The sequence below is a fragment of the Aquila chrysaetos genome, chromosome Z, assembly GCF_900496995.4.
Source record: "Aquila chrysaetos chrysaetos chromosome Z, bAquChr1.4, whole genome shotgun sequence".
Classification (NCBI taxonomy): domain Eukaryota; kingdom Metazoa; phylum Chordata; class Aves; order Accipitriformes; family Accipitridae; genus Aquila; species Aquila chrysaetos.
The window spans coordinates 77,596,051-77,617,978 of NC_044030.1; the positions used below are offsets into that span (position 1 = coordinate 77,596,051).

The 21,928-nt window shown below is 61.4% G+C and overlaps 1 protein-coding gene across 1 annotated transcript; it reads left to right on the forward strand.

The window, feature by feature from the left end:
• The first annotated feature begins 693 nt into the window (after window positions 1–693).
• On the forward strand, window positions 694–19,812 carry ARID3C (AT-rich interaction domain 3C). The gene is given in 8 exon segments (XM_030004465.2): window positions 694–947; window positions 949–1,065; window positions 14,051–14,123; window positions 17,328–17,511; window positions 17,735–17,979; window positions 18,291–18,560; window positions 18,738–18,827; window positions 19,670–19,812. Coding segments are annotated over 8 exon segments (1,317 nt in total). The 5' UTR covers window positions 694–752.
• Window positions 19,813–21,928: the final 2,116 nt, after the last annotated feature.

The following is a 21,928-nucleotide window of genomic DNA, read 5'->3' on the forward strand; positions in this document are numbered from 1 at the left end:
GGCCCCGATAGCGCGGGGGTGCACGGTGGGAGCGGGGTGCGGGCACCCCCGGTCGGACAGGGAGCGGGAGCGGGGTCCCCGGTGTGAGCGGGAGGAGGGTCCCGGGAGGAGACGGCGCCCGGTGGGACCGAGGGGGGATGTCCGGTGGGACCGGGACGGGGTCCCCGGCGGGGCCGGGGCGGGGGGAACGCTCGGTAGGAGACGGTCCCTGGTGGGACCGTCGGGGCAGAGGTCTCTGGTGGGACCGGGAAGGGGTCCGCGGATCCCCAAGACGCGGTCCCCGGTGGGACCGGGGCGGGGTGTCCCAGCAGGACACGGTCCCCAGCGGACCGAGGAGGGGGGCTCCGCGCAAGACAGCCACGGGGGTCCCGGGTCGGACCTGTCCCCAGTGGGAGCGGGGGAGGCGTCCCCCGGAGAAGCGGGGATGAGGTCCCGGAGTGCCGGTCCCCAGTAGGACAGGGTGCCGGGTGGTCCCGGCGGGGAGGGCAGCCCCTCCGGCAGCGGGTGCCGCGCCCGGTGCGGCGGCGGCTCCGCGGCCAACTTTTGGGCAGGGCCCCCGGGAGCGGGGTGGGGGGGGGGGGGGAAGAGCGGGGAAGAGCGGGTGGGGGGGGGGGTGCTTCCTCCCCTCCCTCCTCCTCCTCCTCCTCCTCCTCCTCCGTCGGCGACGGCGCTGAGGCCGTGCCCTGTGCCCGCAGCCGGCCGCCCCGCCGCGGGGGCCGGGGGCGGCGGGGGGGCTGCGCTTGGCGGCGGTGATGGAGAGCCTGCAGCGGCAGCAGGCGGCCCGCCTGGCCCGCGGCCCCGACGGCCCTCCCCGACGGCTCCCGGCCGAACCCAGCCCCGGCCCCGGCCCCGGGCCGCCGCCCTCTGCTCCCCGCCGCCGCCCGGCACCCGGCCCGCGCCCGCCGCCCGCCGCCGCGGGGGGGGAGGAGGAGGAGGAGGAGGAGGAGGAGGAGGAGGAAGAAGAGGAAGAGGAGGGAGGAGGAGGAGGAGGAGGAAGAAGGGGAGCCCCGCGACCCGCCGCCCCCCCCGCACCACGAGTGGACCTACGAGGAGCAGTTCAAGCAGGTAGGAGGCATCCGCCACCCCTGTGCACTGCCACCAGCACCGGCCGATCCAGGCGGGCGTCCCCAGTGTCCGCCCACGGGCCCCAAACTCGGAGTTCAGCCTTGCCTGAACTCAGGCTGCTTATGCCCCCCACTGCCCCCAAACCCTCTCTGCGTCCCACCCTAAATGGGCACCCCCACTACCTCAAGCAGCATCCCATTCCCACCCCAAGCAGACATTCCCAGTACCCCTGTTACCCCCAGACATTATTACTGTGGCACCTTAAATGAGAACCCCCTAGGCCCCCTCCACTGCCCCGAAACCTCATCCCAGGCAAGTACAGTCAGTGCAACCCAGCACCCCTGTCCCAGAGCCCCATCCCGCCCCAGATGGGTACCCCCTGAATGCTCCTCACTGCCCCTGTCCCGGAGCCCTGTCCCACCCTAAAGGCATCCTCATGTGCTACTCACCTCCTTGCCACCAAACCCCATCTCACCCCTACTTCATGTCCCCCACCTCTTTGGTGTCCCCTATGCCTGTCCCCAGGCCCTGCAGCATGACGGGGTGCCCAGTGTCCAGGCACCTCCCTGTGCCCACCCTGACCCATGCAAGCTCCATCCCTGGTGCTTTCTGTAACGGGTAAAACAGAGTGACCCCCTGTCCATGGAGGTTTTGCAGAGACAAACAAGGGCGAGGGCTCTGGTACGTGGCCACCCCAAGGAGCTGGTGGGCCATGGAGCCGAGCTCCCCTGTGTCTTCACATGGGCCAGGGCGTATTAGATCTGGTCAATGTGGCTCATTGATTTCTTACGTTGGCTGGAGGGAGCAGTGTGTCGACCCTGTCACCTCCCTCCTGATGGTCATAGGGGAGACCCCTGTCCCACAGAGATCTGACGCAGGGAGAGGGCTCATATATAGGGGTGGAGGAAAGGCCTCTCTGTATTTAATGTGCGTGGATCCCATCTGTGCTGGTTCGCACGCAGTGGGTGCCGCTCCATGCGCGGGTGTGAGCGTGAGTGTGATTGTGGACTGCACAGCGCCAGGTCGGGTTTGCGCTCCCCATGTGCTCAAGCTTCATTGTGCAGGGAGAGAGGGGTGATGCTGGTGGCAGGCTGGGTGACAAGGAGGATGTGGCAAGGGGACGGAGCAGGGAGACATGTCCCTGTACAGCTGGTGTGTGGCTTTTTAGGATGGCATTGCTCAGGGGACAGTGGGACGAGGGGACTTACTGGCTCATCCACAGTGGCTCTGGCAGGAGGGAATGGGGACAGCAGCAGGCACCCAACTTTCCGGCACCGTGGGGCCATGCTGCTGCCTTTTCTGTTTTGAGGTTGCAGAACATGATGTTATTCGGAGGGGCCAGGGGTCACCACCCTGGGCGCCTGCCTGCGAGGCAGCAGATACGGGTGCAGGCAGGGCGCAGGCAGTGTGTGCCCCATGGCCGTGCCTGGGGAGGCTGCCAGCACCCGACGCTGCCTCAAAAGCAACCTGGAGAGGTCTGGGGTGGGTGCACTGCATAGGCCGAATAGCTTGTCTTGGAAGTGTTACGTTACACCCCGCTGCGCAGAAAAAGGCTGACTGTCCGGTTCCTGGGGTCAGCCGGGAGGTGGGAAGCGGCTCCTCCCTCCTGAGCCTGGGGAGGCTTTACACAGAGAAAGCATCCCTGGCATTTCTCGTCCTTCAGCTTCACGCTCTGGCCCTGGCTGGGATGGCCCGCGCTCCTCTTGCGGGGCAGGAGCAAAGCCGGCAGCTCAGTGTGAATACCGGGAGATGGGTGGCAGGGGCAGGGGATAAATCCTGCCACCAGTTCCCAGGGTGAGAGCTGGCTCCTTCCTCGCTTGCTCTTTTTTCTCCAACACTGATTGGAAAGGTGATGGATCCCTGCTCCAGAGACCCACGCCTGGGTTTCCCACCTGATGGCATGTCCCAGCCAGATCGGGGGACAGTGGGATGTCCATTGTGTTCAGTACCCCTGGGTGCATGGGACAAGGCGCCCAATTGCCTCTGGATGGCTTGTACAGGATGGGACAGGGAGAGGGGAAAGGAGTTACAGGGACCAGCCCTGCCCTGCCTTTGCGTGGTGCTGCCGTGTATGGGGTGGCAGTTTGGGGCAGGCTGTCGTGCCAGCTTGTGTTGGGGTCTGCAGGGTGGCTGTCACTCCTGTTTCTCCTCTGTGATCATCTGGGAGGGGACATGCCCCTGCCTGGGAGGAACGTGTCCCCCCTGCGTTGTCCCCAGGCTGCAGGGCTGTGCCTCACCCAGCCTGGGAAACAGGTTCTCAGTTCTCAGTGGGGGTTGAGTGGGGAGGGTGGCTGTGCTGGGGCTTTCAGAGGTTTCCCAGGGCCTGGGCTGTGATGCTGTGGGGCACAGAGGGCAGCATGTGCCTGCTCGCAACTTGCCGGGGAACTGGCAATGTGGGCATGGGGGTCGTGGAGCTGCGGAGAGACCAGGCAGTGGCCAGGGCTGTGTTTACTACTGGCACCTCCTGCTTGAAGCTTCCCCCTGCCAGCATAGCACTGCTGGCATCACCCAGGACAGGTCTCGGGGTCTGTCCTTGCTGTCATCCTCCTGGGTGGGAGGTAGAGCTAAGTGAATGGGGACCACCAAATCCAGGCTGGTTTGCGGTGGGTAGGCAGGGAGCCACTTCCCTGGCTCGTGGCAGCAAGGAGGGGGCCCTGATGGGGATGGGGTGGGAGGTTGGTGCAGGACCAGCCACGGGGGTTTTTCCACACAGCGTGGTGGTGCTAAAAATGGGAGTGGAGGATGAGGTTGCGGTGGAGAAACCCATTCAGGGTTAATAGGCAAACACTGCTTCACCCAGAGGAGCATTTTGGAGAAATACCCCATGTGTGTGCCCTGGTTTTACACATTTTCTGAGGCGCTGGTTTGGGGGAGCTGGCGGGACTTTTGCTCTGATCTGGGAGAGCCACTCTGATGTTAAGGGGTTGTGAGACCCCCTCATCCCTGCCTCTTGCATCAGCCCCCAGCACCGGTCTATGTACACTTGATAAGGACACATGGGTAGAGACTTGGGCAAAGGTCCAGGACATCTTCTGCACCCAGCGCTGTGAGGCAGCCCCAGCCCCGGGGTGGGGGGCACCCAGTGGGGTCTGACTGTGTGCTACCCATGAACCCCCACTTCCCTGGGGTTGGGGATGCCACCAAGTTGCAATGCTGCGGTGCTGCATCGCACGTTTGACTTGGGGAGCACTGGGAAGAACCTGGCATTGCTGGTGGCAGCTCAGCCCCATGAATTCAGCTTTTGCCCTCAGGTACCCATGCACACACAGAGGGATGGGCACCCTGGTTTCCTCCAAGCGATGGAAGAGCAGCGCCAGAACCTGGGACTTCTGTCTCCATCCCCCAGCTCTACCCAGAGGTGGCCCTGTGGGAAGGCTCAGGGCAGGAGGGACTCAGAAACCTGGGTTTTGTGTCCAGCTCTCTGGTAGCAGAGCATTTGCTGGCAGGAGGATGCCCTCCCTGCCAGCTTGTTCAGACCTATCTGGTTGTGGTTGGGGCAATCAGGACTCCTCGGAGCTCCTTCCTCCCTGTCCAGGAGCAGCTGGGGGGGTGAGCCCCAGCCAGCCCTTTGGGGACTCTTAGGTGTCTGGTAGCCTCAGCGGTTAATTTGGGGATGGCTGGCTTTGCCGGCAGCTGTTTGCCATCATCCTCGGCCAGCCCTGGCGTGGCTGTTCCTCCTCTCACCATGGTGCTGCTCCTGCCCCATGCACCCCATGATGTTGGCAGTCGCCTTTTGCACCCACCTGCTCTTTAAATGTGTTTAGGGGAGGCTCACCGGTTGTGAATGCATGTGCTTGCATCTCAAAGGCTGAGTTGGCTGCAGCCCTCCTTGTGCCATGGACCTCCGCCCCATGCCTCGGGGTCATCCCAAAATGGGGTGGCAGGGCCTGCAGTGCGTGCCCTCCTGCCTCCATCCCATTGCTTTCTCCTGCAGGGTTGTCCCTGCCTGCCAGGGAATGGAGGCGGCTCGGGAGAGGGACCCTGGGGAGAGGGAGGTGGTCTCCCTGCCCCAGCCCACCCCCCCCCCCCCCCGGCCTCAGCGCATCTTCAACCCAGGTGCAGGAGCAACAACTGAAGGGCTCCCGGGGCTAAATTAGAGGGTCTCTGGTTACACCGCAGAGGCGGGGGGTTATGGACATGGTGTTTGCTCCTGTCCACGGCTGCCTGGGGGCTTCTCACCAGCAAACCTGCAGGCAGAGCTCTGCCCTGGGGCTGGGACCACCTGCAGTGGGGAGGTGGTGGCAGTGGCAAGGGTCAGCACGCTAATCTCCAGCAGCAACAGCTCTGGCAGCCCAGAGTGCAGGGGCACGGGGCAGGAGTGGGGGGGCTGTTGGGGTACTGGCTGGGAGTGCATACGGAGGTGTTCTGAGCATGTGTGTGCATATGGACCAACATGAGTGTATGGATCCATATAAATACCCATATAAGTATAGGGGTATGCCTGTGTGTGTCTGAACCTGTGTGAGTGCTGATGCATGCGTGTGGACCCATATGAGTGCCCACGTGTGTAAGGATCCCTGGGGAGACCCTATGTGTGTGTGTGGATCCATATAAGTGCCCAAGTGTGTATGAACTGGTGTGGGTGCTGGTATGTGCTTATGGACCTGTATGAGTGCCCCAGTGTGTACAGATGTGGCCAAGTGTTTATGGACCCATATGTGTGTGTGTAGGGGTGTGTACGGCACCCTGTGTGTGCCCACATGTGTATGGTGTGCCCATGCGTGTCTGAACACACCCGTGTGTATGTATAGGGACACGTGTAGTGTCCCAGTGTATATGGGCACTGCTGCTCATGCATGGACCAGTGTCTCCACGTACAGAGCTGTATGGACCCGTGGGTGTTTAAGGCAGGGTTTGGGGGCTGAGCCCCCCTCCAAAATTACCCCTGCGCCCCTTGCCCCAGCCCACTGTGCCAAGCAGTCCTGGTGGGTGCCAGCCCCCTGCTACCCCCCAGGGCCCTTCACAGCCCCGCTGCAGTCCAGGGGATGCTGAGAGCCTCTGTGGCTGCCGTGACACCATCTCCCAACCAGGGGGTCCTGAAGGCTTGGGATCGGGGGCTCCAAATAGGAGGTGTAAAAACTAATCAAGGGTGTGAGAATAAAGGCGCAGCAGGTGGGAGAGGAGTGCCGGCAGGGCCCCCCACCCGGTGGCTGTCCCCGGCACCCTCCCCAGCTGCCGCCCTGGAATCAGATGTGAGCGGGGAATTTGGGGGGTATGCACCTCCTTGCTGACTTGGGCCTCCGCTAATCCACTAATTGCGTTAATAATGGAGGTAAATCCCCTGTGCCGGCAGCAGGCTGGGCAGGGCTGCGGTGAGGAGGTAGGATCTGGCCTTGGGGAGGTGGGATCTGGTCCCACCAGGATGCCCATGGGGTTTTGCAGCTACGTGGGCATGTGGGAGCAAGCTCACGTGTGTGTGGAGGTGAGCGTGCATAGGGGACAGTGTGTGTAGGGGTTGCGTGAGTGTGGACCAGGGAGAGAGTGTATAGGGAATGCATAAGCATGCACAAGGGGGGTGCGTGCACGGAGAAAGTGTGTGTAGGGATTGCATGAGTGTGCACAGGATGTGTGTGTATGTGCACAGGGGGAATCCGTAGGGAATGTATGAGCATGCATGAGTGGGGTGTTTGCACAGGGGGAACGTGTGTGGGATGTATGAGCATGCACAGCAGGTGTGTACATATGCACAGAGAGAGCGTATAAGGGGTGTGTGAGTGTGCACAGGGGGTGTGTGCAAAAGGTGTGTGTGGGTATAGAGTATGAGTGCACGTGATGTGTGGCTGTGCACAGGGAGAGTGTGTAAAGGGTATGGATGACTGCACAAGGAGCATGTGTGCGTGGGAAGAGTGTATAGGGGGTGCATAAGCATGCACAGGGGGCTGTGTGTGCAGAGGGAGAGCACATATAGCGGCATGTGTGAGCGTGCATGGGGGGGCTCTTTGCCCAAGGAGAGCGTGTCTGGGGGTGAGTGTGCACAAGGAGAGCGTGCACACGATGTGTGCCTGTGCAGAGCAAGCTGGGGGCTGTGTGAGTGTGTGAGTGGGAGTGCACTGGGTGTATGAGCGTGCAGAGGGTGAGCGTGATGGGTTCTGTACATGGGGGCTGTGGAGACCTGTCCCCTGGGGCACAGGGCACCCACTGGGGATGACCATGTCAGTGGGGCTGTGTTCCACCCTGTAGGCTGCAACTTGAGGCTGCTCTGTCCTGGATCCAGCATCCATGTCCCGTGTCTGGTGGCAGGGCAGGAGCGAGCACCAGCCCCAGACACCCTTTCTGCTCGGGCATGCGGCTCTTCCACAGGCAGAGGTGGGGGCCGATGTTGCCGGCACAGGGTGGGGGGGGGCACCAGCTCTTCCTCCCCCATCATCCCTTCAAAGCATCCAGAGGAAAGGGATGGGACTGGAGGTGCACAGGGTGGGGGGGTGTCACCAAGCACCCAATGCACATCCCAGGCGTGCACACAGCCACCCCAGGTGTGCATCCCCATATTCACCCAGCTCTATAGCAGATGTGTGCATGCACAGACCCCCACGCGTGCAAGCACATGCCCTGTGTGCACACCCATGCACATGTAGTGGGTGTGCATATGCATGTCCCTCGGGGGACACCTGGGGTGGTGCTGGTGCTGGAGGGGGGTCCCCTGGCTGCGGTTGCCCCAGGAGGGTTCGAGAGAGAGACAAGGATGGAGGGGGAGGCAGGGATGGAGAGGAAAGCAAGGATGGAGGGGGAGGCGGTGGCGTGGCAAACACCAGTGGGTCAGGGAGGTTAACCCGAACAAATCCCCTCATTGACTCCCTGCCTGCTCAGCCATGAACGAGTAACAAGGGGCTGATCGTGGGGGACGCGCACTCGCCAGGAGCCAGGACCGCCCCCCATGCCATAGCCCCCAGACAGACGGATGTGGGATGGCGGGACAGGGCCACGGATGGTGCCCACGGTGGCACCACACAGCATGTTTCCTCTGGCTCCAATCCTTGGGGGCACCATGCTGGCACGCCGTGCCTCAGTTTCCCCTCCTGCAAAATGGGTTGAGGAGGAGGCTAGGAACCCTGTGAGCCCCCCCTTCACCCTGGGGCTGGGCTGTGGGTGGGGGACCTGCCGTCCCAAGGCCAGCGCTGCCAGCAAACAGTCCCTCACTTTGCACGAAGCCGGGTTAATGTTTGCAGCAGGCGGTTCTCCCGAGAGCAGCGGCGCCCGCTGCGGTGGGAAGGGGGGTTTTAATGACCTGCCAGATCTGCCGCATTATCAGTGCTGATTAAACCTGCTACTCTATAAAGCGCCGTTAAATATTAAGCATGATGAAAGGCTTTTGAGGGGGAGCCACGGCACTGGGAGAGGGATCCAGACGGAGTTGTCCAGCCACACTGGTGGGGTGACTGCTGAGGCTGGGGATGTTGGGGCGAGTGAGCACCCCGGTGCCCATTGGTGCTGTGGAGTCAGGGGTGCAGCCCCCCACCCCCCAAGAGCCACCAGCACCTTCGAATGCAGCAGGCATCCCGGCAAAGGCGTCCCATAACCATTAACTTATTAACGACGGTGAGCAGTGGCTCACAAGGTCAGGGGGTGGTTTGTGCCCGGCAGGGAGTGAACTGCCCCCCAGCTCTGGCAATGAGGATGGGGGGGGGACACCCATGAGCCCTCAGCTCCTTTGTGTGTGCCCCATGGCTGGGGGACACTGGGAGGGCTCTGACAGTGGACACTGTTGGGGTCCCTGCACCCCGGGGTGCACAGGCCTGTGCATCAACTGGGAATAGCCAGTGCCTGCAGGGTAAACTGAGGCACCGATGGCTTTCCTGTCCCCCCTATGCCATCAGGACACAGGGGAGGACACCCCAGTGTCTTGGTGCCTGGCTGTGCCCCATCTTCCTGGGGAAGGAGCCAGGAACCCCCAGCTCAGAGGCAACAGTGATGCTCCGGAGGGGTGCAAGGACTCCAAAATAGCCCGTCAGCAGTCAGCCTCCCGTGGTGTGGGGCTGCACGCTGGGGGGCTGGGGGGGAGCACGGAGACAAGTGTTACCTGAGCTCCCTGCGTGAGCAGCGGCCAGATGGAAAAATTAGCAGTGCGGCTAATCAATGTGGTGCATATTAAGCTGCCCAGAGTTGGGGGGGGTGGGATGCGAGGCTGGGGGGAGCTGAGCAGGGTCCGGGATCAATACAGCTCGTATTAAGTGGATTAAATCCTGGTTGCCGATCTGAGCCCTCGCTGCCAGCAGGAGGTGGCAGCTGAGCGGGGGCTGCGGGTGGTCCTGCTGCGATCTCTTCCCTTGGCAGCAGGGCCCGGGGGAGGCTGGGGGGGGCTCGCTGGAGCAGGGCAGCCTGGAGGTGCCTGAGGGGTGGCTTAGTACTTGACCACATCCTTCCTCTGCCTAGGGGATCAGCTGGGCTAAGGGGTGCCAGGGACCCCAGCTCCAGCCCTACAAGCCCCCCCCCGGCTCTGGGAGAGGCTTCTCCTGGGTGAGTGAGAGGTGCTAATGATGTTATTTAATGGCAGTGAGGATGAGGGGGAGGCACAAGGTCTATTTGCGTCCCTTTAATAAACCATGTTCGACCCGCTGACCTTTAACCTGCCTGACAAGCCCCGTTATCCCCATCCCTTAAGGAATAAAGACGTCGCCATGGCAATGGAATGACGGGAGGGAGCGGGGTCCCCAGAGCTGCACCCAGGGTGGGGTGGGGACGAGGACACCCTGCTCTGGCCCCACACCAGCACCGGAGTGGCGGTGCTGGGTGAAGCTGGGGTGGTGCTGGGAGTCTGATGGCTTTTGGGGGGGGCCAAGCACCATGGATGGGGTCCCCAAGGTTGGCAGAGTAGAGCTGTGCTGCGCACCAGCGGGATATCGATCCCCAGGCTTGACAGTTTAATACTTCTGTTTATAGAGGTATATAGTTACATTGATGGCGTTAAATGAGTTACTAATTATATCAATACAAACACGATTAAAAGGGTCCTTGCTCATAGGTCACCACAAGCAGGAGCCGCTGCTCATGTTGCACAACTGCCCCCGGGCAAGGCCTGCCCCGCTGCTCCGAGGTGTGCGGTGGGGGGTGCTCTGGGGTGGTGGGTGTCCCTGCGGGCTGTGCCTCTCTGGGGCTGTGCATGCCCGTCTGGGCTTGTGCTTGTCTGTATGGGGTTGTGCATGCATGTATGGGGTTGTGCATGGCCAGCTGGGGTTGTGAGCGCCTGTCTGGGGTTGTGAGTGCCTCTCTGGGGTAGTGCATGCCCATATGGGGTTGTGCATATACATACAGGGTTGTGCATACACATACAGGGTTGTGCATACACAAATAGCGTTGTGCATGTCCGTCTGGGGTTGTGCGTGCACATCTGGGGTTGTGCATGCACGTCTGGGGTGCGCGCCCACGCAGGGCTGTGCATGCATGTATGGGGTTGTGGCTGCTTGTGCAGAGTTGTGTGCACCCATGAAAGGCTGTGCATGCTCGCCTGGGGTTGTGCGTGCCCGTAGGAGGCTGTGCGCCTCTGGACGTGGTTGTATGTGCCTGTGTAGGGATTTGTGCCTGTGCGGGTTGTGTGTGTGTGTACAGGGTTGTGCACACTCATGTGATGTTCTGAGTGTCCACACAGGGTTGTGCACACCAATGCAAGGTTGTGCATGCTTGTGCGGGGTGGTATGTGCCCACGCAAACTTGTGCGTGGCCCTGGGTGGATGTGTGTGCACGTACAGAGTTGTGCACATGCTTGTGTGGAGTTGTGTGTGCCCGTGAAGGGTTGTGCACACTCATGTGGGGTCGTTTGTACCCATGCAAGGTTGTGCACACTCACGTGGGGTTGTGCGAGCCCATACAGGGTTCTGCATGCCTGTGTAGCGTTGTATATGCTTGCATGGGCTTGTGCACACCCTTGTGGGGTTCTGTACATCCACGTGAGGCGTGTGTCCCCCCACAGGGATTGTGTGTGACCCTGGAGGGCTGTGATCTGCCTCTTAGATGGTCAGTCCCCAGGTGAGGCAGGAGGGGACCACGGTGACCACCCTGCAGGAGGAGAGGGAGGGTGAGTGGCAGGGCCTGGAGCCCTGGGTAAGGGATGGAGTTGGCTCCTGCCTCAGGGCTGGGGCTGTTTGAGGGTCCCTCCTTGCCTGGAGGCTGTGGCAGACCACCACCCGTGCCACCACCCTTGCCACCCATATGCCACTCCTGTGAACCTGTGATGCCTGGATCCCATAGCCAGCCTTGGCTGGAACCCAGCCCACCCCGCATCAGCAAGAATCCACCAAAACCACCTCCTGTCTAGCCTGAGCATCCCCAAATTTCATGGGACACCTGGTGCATTCCCAGTGCACCTGAGGGCCCTGCTGGCTGGTCCCCTGTTAGCTCCGCTCTTGTCTCCGCTTAAAAGCCGACCTTTGCTCCCCGTTTGATGTAATGTGTTTTTGCATCTCAGTGGCCCACAGATAAAAGGTTAGAGGTTAATAAATGGTGGAAAAATAGATCCCGGCACTTGGAGGTCACACCTGTTTTGGGGGCTGGAGGCAGTGGCAGCATGTGCCGGGTGGGATCCTGCCTGCCTTGGTGGAATGAGAAACACGAGTGGCACCCGGGGGCCCAGTGGAGGTGTGGGTGCAGGAGCCCACCCAATGGGTTGACCCCCCGGGAAGGCGGTGGCTTCGCCCTGCTGTGGGATGGGCAGCTATTGCCGGTTTTGGGGGGTTTGTTCCTGCTTTTGACAAGCCAGGAGATCACAGTGGGTGGAAACAGGCTTGGTGTGGAGCGGTGAGGGTTGGAGTCCTGCTGCAGGCAGGGAGAGGCAGGGAAATGCAGGCAAAGCCTGTCTCACGCAGCCTTCCCTGGGCAGAAACCAAAGCAGCCCCCTGGAGCTCTGCTCCAAGCCTGACCTAGTTACTCTAATGGATGGCTTGAGGAGCTCCTGGGAAAGGGCAGGCAATGGGGAGGGGGCACAGAGCAGGGCAGGGAGTGGTGGAGGGGAGGGACAGGGTGCTGGCATCCAGGGATTGCGGCACCCCAAGAGCACCCTGCTGCAAGGAGAGGACAGGTAAATGGCACGCAGAGGGCAAGGAAGGGACAGGGCTGGAGCACCGTGGAGTGGCTCAGAGCCAGGCAGTCAGCACCCGTGGGTGTGGTGGGAGACAGGCAGTAGCACCCTCAGACTAGGTTAGGGACAGGCAGTTAGCACCCATCTGTTAGACAAGAGACAGGCAGCTGGCAGCCATGGGTTATGTGAGGGACTCTGTTAGATGTGTCCGTCCAGTGATGGGTACCATGGGGTGTCTGTAGGAGCATCCCTGTGTGTCCCCATGTTGCCCCATCCCTGCATCCCCACATCCCAACATTCCCATGTCTCTGCATCCCTGCATCCCCATATCCCTGCATTTATGTGTCCCCATCACATCCCTGCACCCCCCCCATCCCTGCAGCCTGACATCTCCGCAGCACAGCTCCCTTTATCTGTCCGTGAATGATGTGCTGTGTGATGGGGGGGGGTGCTCCCTTTCTATTGGTTTTTAACGGCCTTTCCCAGCACAATTGTTTTTTAAACGACTCTATTTTGTCCCTGACTTTGTTTTCCAGCTTGCATTTCTTTGTATATGTTTTGGAAATCCATTCTGGACTGCTGAGTTTTGTTTCTTTTCAATGGCTTTAAATTCTTGCCGGGCTTGCTGGGAGGAATTGGTGTCTATAGCACCTTCGATTGGTGCTAATTTTTCCTTCATGTGCTCTGACTTTTACTGCTGGGCCATCGATCTGGCGGGCTCCAATTTGTCATGGTCACCCAGGCACTGTGCTGGAATCAGGCGAGCCCTGGCTTTCGCACGGAGCCGGCGCTTCGTGTCCCTGATGTAGGGGCTGCACTTGCCTCCCCAGTGCCATCTGTCAGCTCAGCCTGGGGGGGATTGTGTCCATGCATCTGGACCTGCATCCATTCAACACACATAAGTATCCTCACAGCCGTCCATATGTGTGCATCTGTGCAACCACGTGCACGCTCACTGGCTTGCACACACATTGGTGCTCCCACAAACTTGCCAGAATGCAAGAGCACCAGTGTCGGTGCACTCGCAGTTTGAGGCTCATGCACTTGCACACAGTGCACACAAATCTGGCTTTGCACATGTGCATCCACTGCAAGAGGTCCTCGTGCCTTGCAGGGGCATGTCACTGCCACTGTCACACCCTGATTCCCATGTGCAGTCAAGGAAGATGGATTTGGGGTCCCCGTGACTGGCCAGGGGCCATGGCTTTGGGGTCACTGTGCCCAGCTGAAGGAGGAGGATTTGGCAGCGTGTCCCTTTGCGGAGGTGCCTCACACTTTCCTTGGCCATCGATCAGGTCCCGTTCCACAGTGACATGGCTTGAGCTGTGCTTATCAGGTTGTCGATAGCCCTGTCACCCCAGCTGAGTAGGGCAGCCCCGGTGCTTGCAGCTCCCTCGCCAGCACCCAGTGCCCTGGACCTGCCAGCTCACCCTGCCCAGGGATGGGACCAGCGTCTCCGCTGTGCCGTTGGATGCATGTCCCTGCAGGATGCTGATCCCATGCTGTGACCTGGTGAACACTGGCACTGGGCAGTGCCCGGAGGCTGCTGAGCCAGAGCAGGGCTGAGCATCCCTGTCCCAGGGACCTGCCTGGGGGCCCAGGATTTGCTGCTGCCCCATCTACCTTGGCGTCATCTTCCCAGGCTGAAACACTGTCATCCCTCCACCTAGGGAGGCGAGGGGCAGGGGAAACTGAGGCAGAGATGCAGCATCTCTGCAGCAAGGGTGCAAAAGTCAGTGGTGTTTGGGGAGCCCACACCTGGCCCCAGGCATGAGGAGAGCCTAGTGCTGCCAGCACAGAGGGTGCACGAGGGGATCCTGTCCATGGCGCAGGGAGAGCCTCTCATTTCTGGCAGAGCAGGCAGGTGGGGTGATGCCGGGTCCTGGCACAGGCAGGGTCCTGCTGCCGGCACTGCCCCCTCTGCCTTGCACACCCAGTTGTGCCAGCAGCACTGACCCCTCTCTCTCCTGCCCCCAGCTCTACGAACTGGACGAGGACCCGAAACGCAAGGAGTTCCTGGATGACCTCTTCGGCTTCATGCAGAAGAGAGGTAAAGGTGGGTGGCTGGGGTGCGCGCCACTGACACCCGTGCCTTGGCTGCCTGGGGGGGGGCTCCTACACACACACGCCATGCATAAACTGACACCCAGCAGATTTGCCCCCACTGCCCCAGGCAGACCCCCCCACTAGGTGCCTGCTGGCCAGAGGGGCTCCCCTGCCCTCTTCCCCCCGCCCCTGGCCAGAGCTGGGACTGGCAATGCCAATTGCCAATGCCTGTTAGCGATGCCCGTTAGTGATGTCCAGCAGGGATGCCCATTGGCAATGCCTGGTGGGGATGCTCGTTAGCATACACCTTGGTGACAGCCATTAGCAACACCTGTTAATGATGCCCATTAGCAGTGCCCGTTTGCAGGGCCTTTTAGTGATGCCCGTTAGGGCTCCCCATTAGCAGCGCCCAGTGAGAAGGCTCATTACTGGTACCTCTTAGCGATGCCCACGATGCTGCAGGAGTGGGGTCAGTGCTCTGGGCAGCGCTGGGCACCCAGGGGTTAAGGGCTCCTCAGCCAGCCTTGCTGCATTGGAAATCTTTGCTATCAGCATGGGGGGCCGAGACGGCTCCCGGGGACTCGATAAATGCTTTAACCTTCGCCCTCCCCGGCCGGGCCTGCGACAATTAAAAGTTGCCGAGCGCGGGCGTGTGGCCAGCCGTATTAATTAGAGCCTTTTGCTGGTGTGTGGATTAATGAACATGCCGCTCGATAGCCAGTAAACCCCAGGCAGAGGTTAATGCTGAGCTAATTAACGGGGGAAGGCTGGGGGGGGGGCATGCGGGAGCAGTGGGGCTGGCCACGTGTGGGGTGAGGGTGGGCAGAAAGGGGCAGTCGCCCCCAAGCCGTGCCCGTGGGAAGGGTGGTGAGGGAACCCACTGGCCTGTGGGGCGGCAGTCATCAACTTTTGGGTCGGGCTGAGACCCCACACATTCATTTCACTCAGGGCTGTGTTGCTGCAGGTGGGTGGCACGGCCGTGGTGCTGATGCTGGAGCCAGGCTGGAGGCAGGAGGGGTCTGGGTACTGCCCTGTGGGTGCCCCCAGACCCCCTGGCCCTGGTGCGAGGCTGCGGGAAGCGAGTGCGAGCATCCGCTCTGCCTCGGCCCCCCAGCATCCATCAGCCACAAGATTCATGGGCTATTCTGCGGCTTCATTATCTCTCTCTCCAGAGCTAATTAACTCCCTCACCATTGGGGCTGGGGCTAATTAAGCAAGTGGCTGGTGGTGCGGGGCGGAGGGAGGGAGCCCAATGCTTCCCTGCCAATGCTGCTCCTCACCCCTCTGTGTCCGGCTGTCCCACTCCTGTCCCCTCCATCCCACGCCTCCTCCGAGTGGGTGGGCAGGCAGGTGTGGGGGTGCGGGTTTGCATGTGCCTGTTGGATGAGTGGGGGATTTTGGAACCAGGTAGCAAAAAGAAAGGGGACAGAGGGGCTGCGGGGCAGGGACAACATCCCGGGGGTCATCGGGAGCTGGCTGAGAAGCAGCACCCATGAGTCAGCGTGGGTGTTGCTGGGGCACCCAGGGGTGCATGGGCAGGGGGCTACGGCCCCAGGGCTGTGTCCCCAAGGTGGCAGTGGGCCAGGGGGGATCAGTGCCTACAGGGTGAGCCCTAATGAAGGGACCTGCATTCCCCCTTCTGTTTGTCCGGGCAGTTTCGGCACTGGCATTTGTGAGCAGGCTGGAAAATTAATGGGTCTGAAAAATGGGTTGGGGACAGCCCCGCTGGGGAGGACATCAGGGACCCCATGGCACAGGGCAGGGACACCTGACCCCAGTGGCACGTGGGGGTGATGCCATCAGACATGGGGTACCTCATGCAGTGGGCAGTGGGGCACCTCATCCCCATGCCCCAACCTCCGTGGCACCCCAAAAGTGGCAAGCTGGGACATAGGGGGACTATTTCTGCATTTGCTCACCAGGGGTCCGCGGGGCCCCCCCATCTCTCTGCCAAGCCGAGGGCCCGGCAGATAACATGGGGCCATTAATCAATCAAGGAGCTAATTGCAGCACCACAATGGCTGCATCACCTCCCTGGGCTTTTGTGCCGCTCGCCCTGGCCGGGGCTGGGGCCATCACTCTGCGGGGACGCAGACAGGTCCCTTTGTCAGCAGGACGGGCACCAGCCGCCTGCCCCATGCAGCCCCAAGATTAATGGCGAGCTGCTTTCTTTAGCTGCCACGGCTGGGGAGAGGGGGAAAGAGAAAAGAAGTCTGCACGCCTTCAACTGGGGGCTGAGACCCCACAAAATCGTTGGCATGTTGGGGTGGTGGGGAGCCCTCAAATTGGGCCCCCCCAGGGTGATGGGGCTGGTGCCAGCACCTCCCAGGCAGGGCTGGCGAGGGACCGCCAGCAGATATCAAGTCAATAACTCTGCCTTTTTCCCAGGAGTATAAACTCCTCTCCCCCTTCCCGACTGGGCGAACAACACAGACACAAAAAAAAAGTTAAATGAACTCAGTAAAGGAATAAAAAGAGCTCATTTTTCAGGCTTATGTGAAGAAGCTGAGCCAATATCAGGGCCATAAATTAGGGATGCTGGAGGATGGCGGTGAATGACGGCTTCGTTTGAGGGGCAAAGCGTGGCCGTGACAGCCTCCCCCGGCCAAATGGATGGCTTTCCAATACCGCCTGCGCCCCGCCACCCTGCAGGAGGAATAAATATGGGGTGGGATGGGACAGGACAGGATGGGATGGGATGCTTATCCCTCCTCTGCCCTGCTGCAGCCTCCAGCCACTGCCCGGACCATTGCCCCAAGGTGCCGTGAGGCAGAGCAAGGCTGTGGGGCTATTTGGGGGTGCTGGGAAAGTGGGGAGGTAGTTGTAACCAGACCTGATGTCTGTAGGGACCATGATGATCCATGCTGGTCTTACAGAGCCCTGGTGACCCCATGTCTCCTTGTCCCTCGCCTCAGTGGGGAGGTGATACTGGGGCACCAGTGTCAGGGTCTCTGCTGAGGGCACTTGAAGGGGATTTGGGGTCAGGTCTGTTGAGGCAGGGCACTGAAAACCTTTAAGCAGTTGGGGTCCTGCCTGCACCCCCAGTGCGTGTGGGTGCTCACCCAGCATGGAGAGATGCATCTCCCCTTCTGGGGCAGCTGGTACCCGCAGTGGCAGTGGGGACAAGGTGGGAGCCATGTCCCCAGGGAGTGAGGGTCCTCATGGGCTCACCCCACACCCTTTTCTCTCTCCCATGTGTGGCTGGAAGGGACACCTGTGAACCGCATCCCCATCATGGCCAAGCAAGTGCTGGACCTGTACACGCTGTACCGACTGGTGACGGACAAGGGTGGCCTGGTCGAAGTCATCAACAAGAAGATCTGGCGGGAGATCACCAAGGGCCTCAACCTACCTACCTCCATCACCAGCGCTGCCTTCACCCTCCGCACGCAGTGAGTGCCCGGCAGTGGCGGCAGGTGGGGGACACCCACCCTGGGATACCCACTGGCTCGGATGTCCCAGAGCTCCAAGCAGGGTCCGACATGGGGTGCCCCAAAAGGAGATGGAGGGCTCTGCCCCTTCCCAGGTGCCATCCCCACCCTGGTCCCTGCTCAGCACAGAGCTGGCTGGGAGGCGCATGATGCTGGGTCTCATCTGGGCTCTCTCCCTGTGCAGATACATGAAGTACCTGTATCCCTATGAATGTGAGAAGCGGGCGCTCAGCTCTCCCGGGGAGCTCCAAGCTGCCATCGACAGCAACCGTCGGGAGGGACGGAGGCAGACTTTCGGCACAGCACTCTTCAACTACTCGCCGGCTGGCACCCCAACCCTGCTGGGCTCCCCCAAAATGCCTCTGCCAGCTCTTAGCATCTCCACACACAGCTGTGGCCAGCTCGGCCAAGTGCACACTGTTAAGAAAGGTGGGTGAAGACCACATCTGCCCTGCAGTGGGCATCTCTCTCCAGGGTTGGACACTACTACAGCAGCAGGGATGTTCCCTGTCTGCTCTTGCCCTTTTTGCTTGGGGAAAATAGGAGGAATTTTGTTCTTTTAGTCCCTCTCTGGGACTAAGAAAGGTTTATTTCTCCCGGCTTTGGAGGAGTACCAAGACCAGATGCTGGGGATGGTGGCCCACCCTGCCCCATGCTAGTGGGATGGAGGTGGCACCTGCTAGGGATGGTGAGCTGGGGTGGCAATGGGCAGACCCACTGAGTTCTTTTGGTCATTGCAGAGGACGGTGTGCTGGCGGCAGCAGTGCCAGGGCGCATCGCTATCCCGGTGGGACTGGCCAGCCACCACCTCACAGCGGCCCAAGCAGCAGCCGCCTCGCAGGCGGTGGTGCTGGAGCAGCTGCGGGAGAAGATGGAGACAGGGGAGCCCCCGGAGAAGAAGGTGGCCCTGACGGCGGAGGAGCAGCAGCGGCTGGTGCAACACGCGCTGCAGCACAACCTGCTGGCCGTGGCCTCCCAGTTCCCCATGAACGTCAAGATCTCCAACCGAGGTAGCAAGATGCAACACCTCAGCTTGGGTCACCCCATCCCCTGGCACCTGAGGAGGGAGCAGCAGTGGCTGGAGGGGAGCATGGATGTCCAGAGAGGCTGGAGCCCTGCTTCTCTCTCTTGGGCAGGTTCTTGTTTCTGTTTCTCTTAACACTCATATTGGTATTTCCTTTCCCCAGATGACAGACAGGAGACTGCATTGAACCTGTCCACCAACGGCATTAGCAGTATCAACATGTCAATAGAAATAAATGGAGTTGTCTACACAGGTAAATAGAAGGGCCGCTTGGCCCGTGTAATTGCGGCTGGGAAATCCAATAACTTATAGCCACTGCCTGGCCAGCAAGTCCTTCCTTCAATCTGATGTCTTTACTATAAAATCCATCGTAATGAAGTGGCAGGGCCTGGGGAGAGGGGGCAGGAGAAGGAGGGGGTCAGCAAGGATGGAAATTGGCCCCCAGCAGGGGCTAGCAATGAAGGGCCAAAATGGGGGTGGATGGATGGATGGATGGATTCAAGGATGGATGGATTCAAGGATGGATGGATGGATGGACAGACGGATGGACTCAGGCTGAAAAGTGCAACAAGGCACCTGGGGTCATCCCCCACCATGGGGTCCCACAGGCAGGGCTTGGATTTGGAGTCACCCCAATGCTGTTGTACCCAGAGGGTCTCTGGCTGGGTGCGGAGCATGGTGTTGGGTGCAGGGGAAGATGTTGGGGTGCTTTGCTGGAGCAGAGGCTTCTTTGGGGTGCCGATGTGCACCTACCTGTCTAAGCAGTTTATCCCATGCCCCCCAGCTCCCCGACTGCCCCACTGAGACACCCCCAATTAAGATCGATAGCTTTTCCTTCAGGACGTAAATATTTAACAAGCCAGAAAGGTCAGGGCTAATCAGCATGCAGGGCTGCCAGCCAAACAGTCCCGGGCCACCCCGTGGGCTGCCCCACATGGGTGAGGGCGGCTGGGCCAGGGGAGGCACCAAAGGTGATGGGGGGGCTGGAGCCCCCCGGGGTGCTGGTCCCAACCTCCCCAGCCTGGGTGCTGGGGGACAGGTGAGTGGAGCCCCCAATCCTGGGTTTGCCCTAACCCCCTTGCTCTTGCTCCCCAGGCGTCCTGTTCGCCCGCCGGCCCCCGGCCCCCCCGGCACCCGGTGGAGGGAGCACCCAGAGCCAGCCGAACCCCATGCCAGCCCAGAACCCACTGCTCCCAGCCCCCTCGCACAGCCACACTCCCACCAGCGCCTCGCCGTAGAGGGGATGCCCCCCCACCCCACCCCAAAAGCATTTGAGGGTCCCCAGGGCCTGGGGGGCTGAGCTGTGGGACCCAGCTGGGCCACCAAGGTGGGATGGGGGACCCGAAGGTGCCCCTTGCTGCAATACTGAGCTGTGTCCGTGCAAGGCTGTGAGCACCCATGTGGGCCCTTTTGTCCCTTACCCCCGCACGTGGGACCCCTTCCCTGCACGTGCCCTCTGACACGTGCACCTTCCTTCCCAGGCGCTGCCCCCAGGTGACACCCCCCCCCCATACAGCTCCTGCCTCCCCTGCTACCTGAGCCACCCCCAGGCCCCGCATGCTGCATCCCCTGTACACTGCAGCCCCTATACCGACCTCAGTGCAAGCGCTGCATCCCCTATACACACCCCCAGTGCACACACTGCATCCCCTATACACACCCGCAGTGCACACACTACATCACCTGTGCACACCCTCAGTGCAAACACTATAGTCCCTATATACTGCAGCCTCTATAAACTGTAGCCCCCATACACTGCATCCCCTATATACTGCACCCCCTACCCCCTGCAGACCCCCCTGCGAAGCTCTCCTGTGCTGCCTGGGCTTGCTGCCCCTGCCCTGAGACACCCCCAGGGTTTTGGATGTCTCCTGGCCACCCCAGGGTGGTGGCATCTCAGCCCCTCAGGTCCTCAGCTCAGGGGAGTCACCCTGAGGGGCAGATACCAGGAAAACTGGGGGGGGGGGGGGGGGGGGAGGAGCTTATTGGGGGGGGGCTGGGGTGGGGCTTAATGTCGGGGTGGGGCTTGTGCAGTGGGAGGAGCGTCTTGGTGGGGGCAGGGCAGGGAGGCCCAGCAGTGCCCCCCACCACCACCAAAGACCGCCCAGATGCCGGGGTCCCCAGCCAGGGGGCAGGGAAATGGAGGGCACTCCGAACTACCTCGTTGGGGCCAGGCGGGCACCTCCTCCACCCGCTTGCACCCCTGGGTGCCAAAGCAGGCGAGCATGGAGCAACGCTCACCTCTACCTCAGCGCAGGGGGACGGGGCTCGGTGCTGCCGGGCTCCCCCCAGCACTCCCACCGCAGCCACGCGACTCTGTGTATCTATTAAAGGAAGTGAACTGCTGAACCAAACCAGTGTTGAGGGTGGTTTGCATGAGATGGTGCCACCCGCCAAGCTCCCGTGCCTAGGCTGGGGACAGTTTGGGGATGCAGGAGGTCCCCACAGCCCGTGATACACTGGGGTAGCAGCTACAGTGCCTGAGGTTTCACAGCCCACCTCACCTTTGCCTCCAGCACAGGGTTGCCTCAGTTTCTTGGGGGTCTGGGTTGCAAACAGATGCCCTACACCCACCAGAGCCCTCAAGCATGGGCTGAATCAGCCTGGGCACCAACTCCAGCCGTGCCAGCCGGGCCCTGGGGCTGCTTGGCCCCACAAGCTGCCCAGTGGCAGCTCACCCATGGGTGGGGACCCCAGTAGGCTGCCTGTGCCAGGCAAGGGGCATGGCCATGGGGCTGCTAAGGCCATGGCCACGGGGCTGTGAGGTTGTACCCGGCAAGACACAAGCAGTGCTGGGCCAGCCTGGCACCTGGGCAGCACCCAGAGAGGACGTGGGTGACCCAGCTGGAGCCGGGAGACACAGGGACACACATGGGTGCTCACAGGTGCGTAGATGGGTGCACATGGGAAAGCCTGGAGACGTGTGGGCAGCTAAGCCGCCACGCTCATACACTCAGATCGCTTGTGCTCCCCCGTACAAACTCGGTGGCATGCACGCTCACGCACAGTCGCACTCGCACCTGCACATGCGCTTGCACACGCACGCAGCCACACATACATACGAAGAGGCACGGGGGGGGGGCTCCCATGGGGACTGACACCCCCAGCAACCGCAGCCATGAGGACGGGCCCACCCCGGCACCCACGAAGCCAGGTCCCCGGCACCCAAGGGGATAGAGCCTCCCGTTTCAGAGGTCACCCCCGGGGGACACGCCGAGCCCCCCCCGGGACACCCCCAGCCCGGACCCCCGGGCCCAGCCGGGCGGCGCGGGCGCTGTCCAGGGTGCTGCAGCGGCGCTGCCCGCCCCGGAGCCGGCCTCGCAGCGGGGATACGTGGGGACACGGGGGGGACGG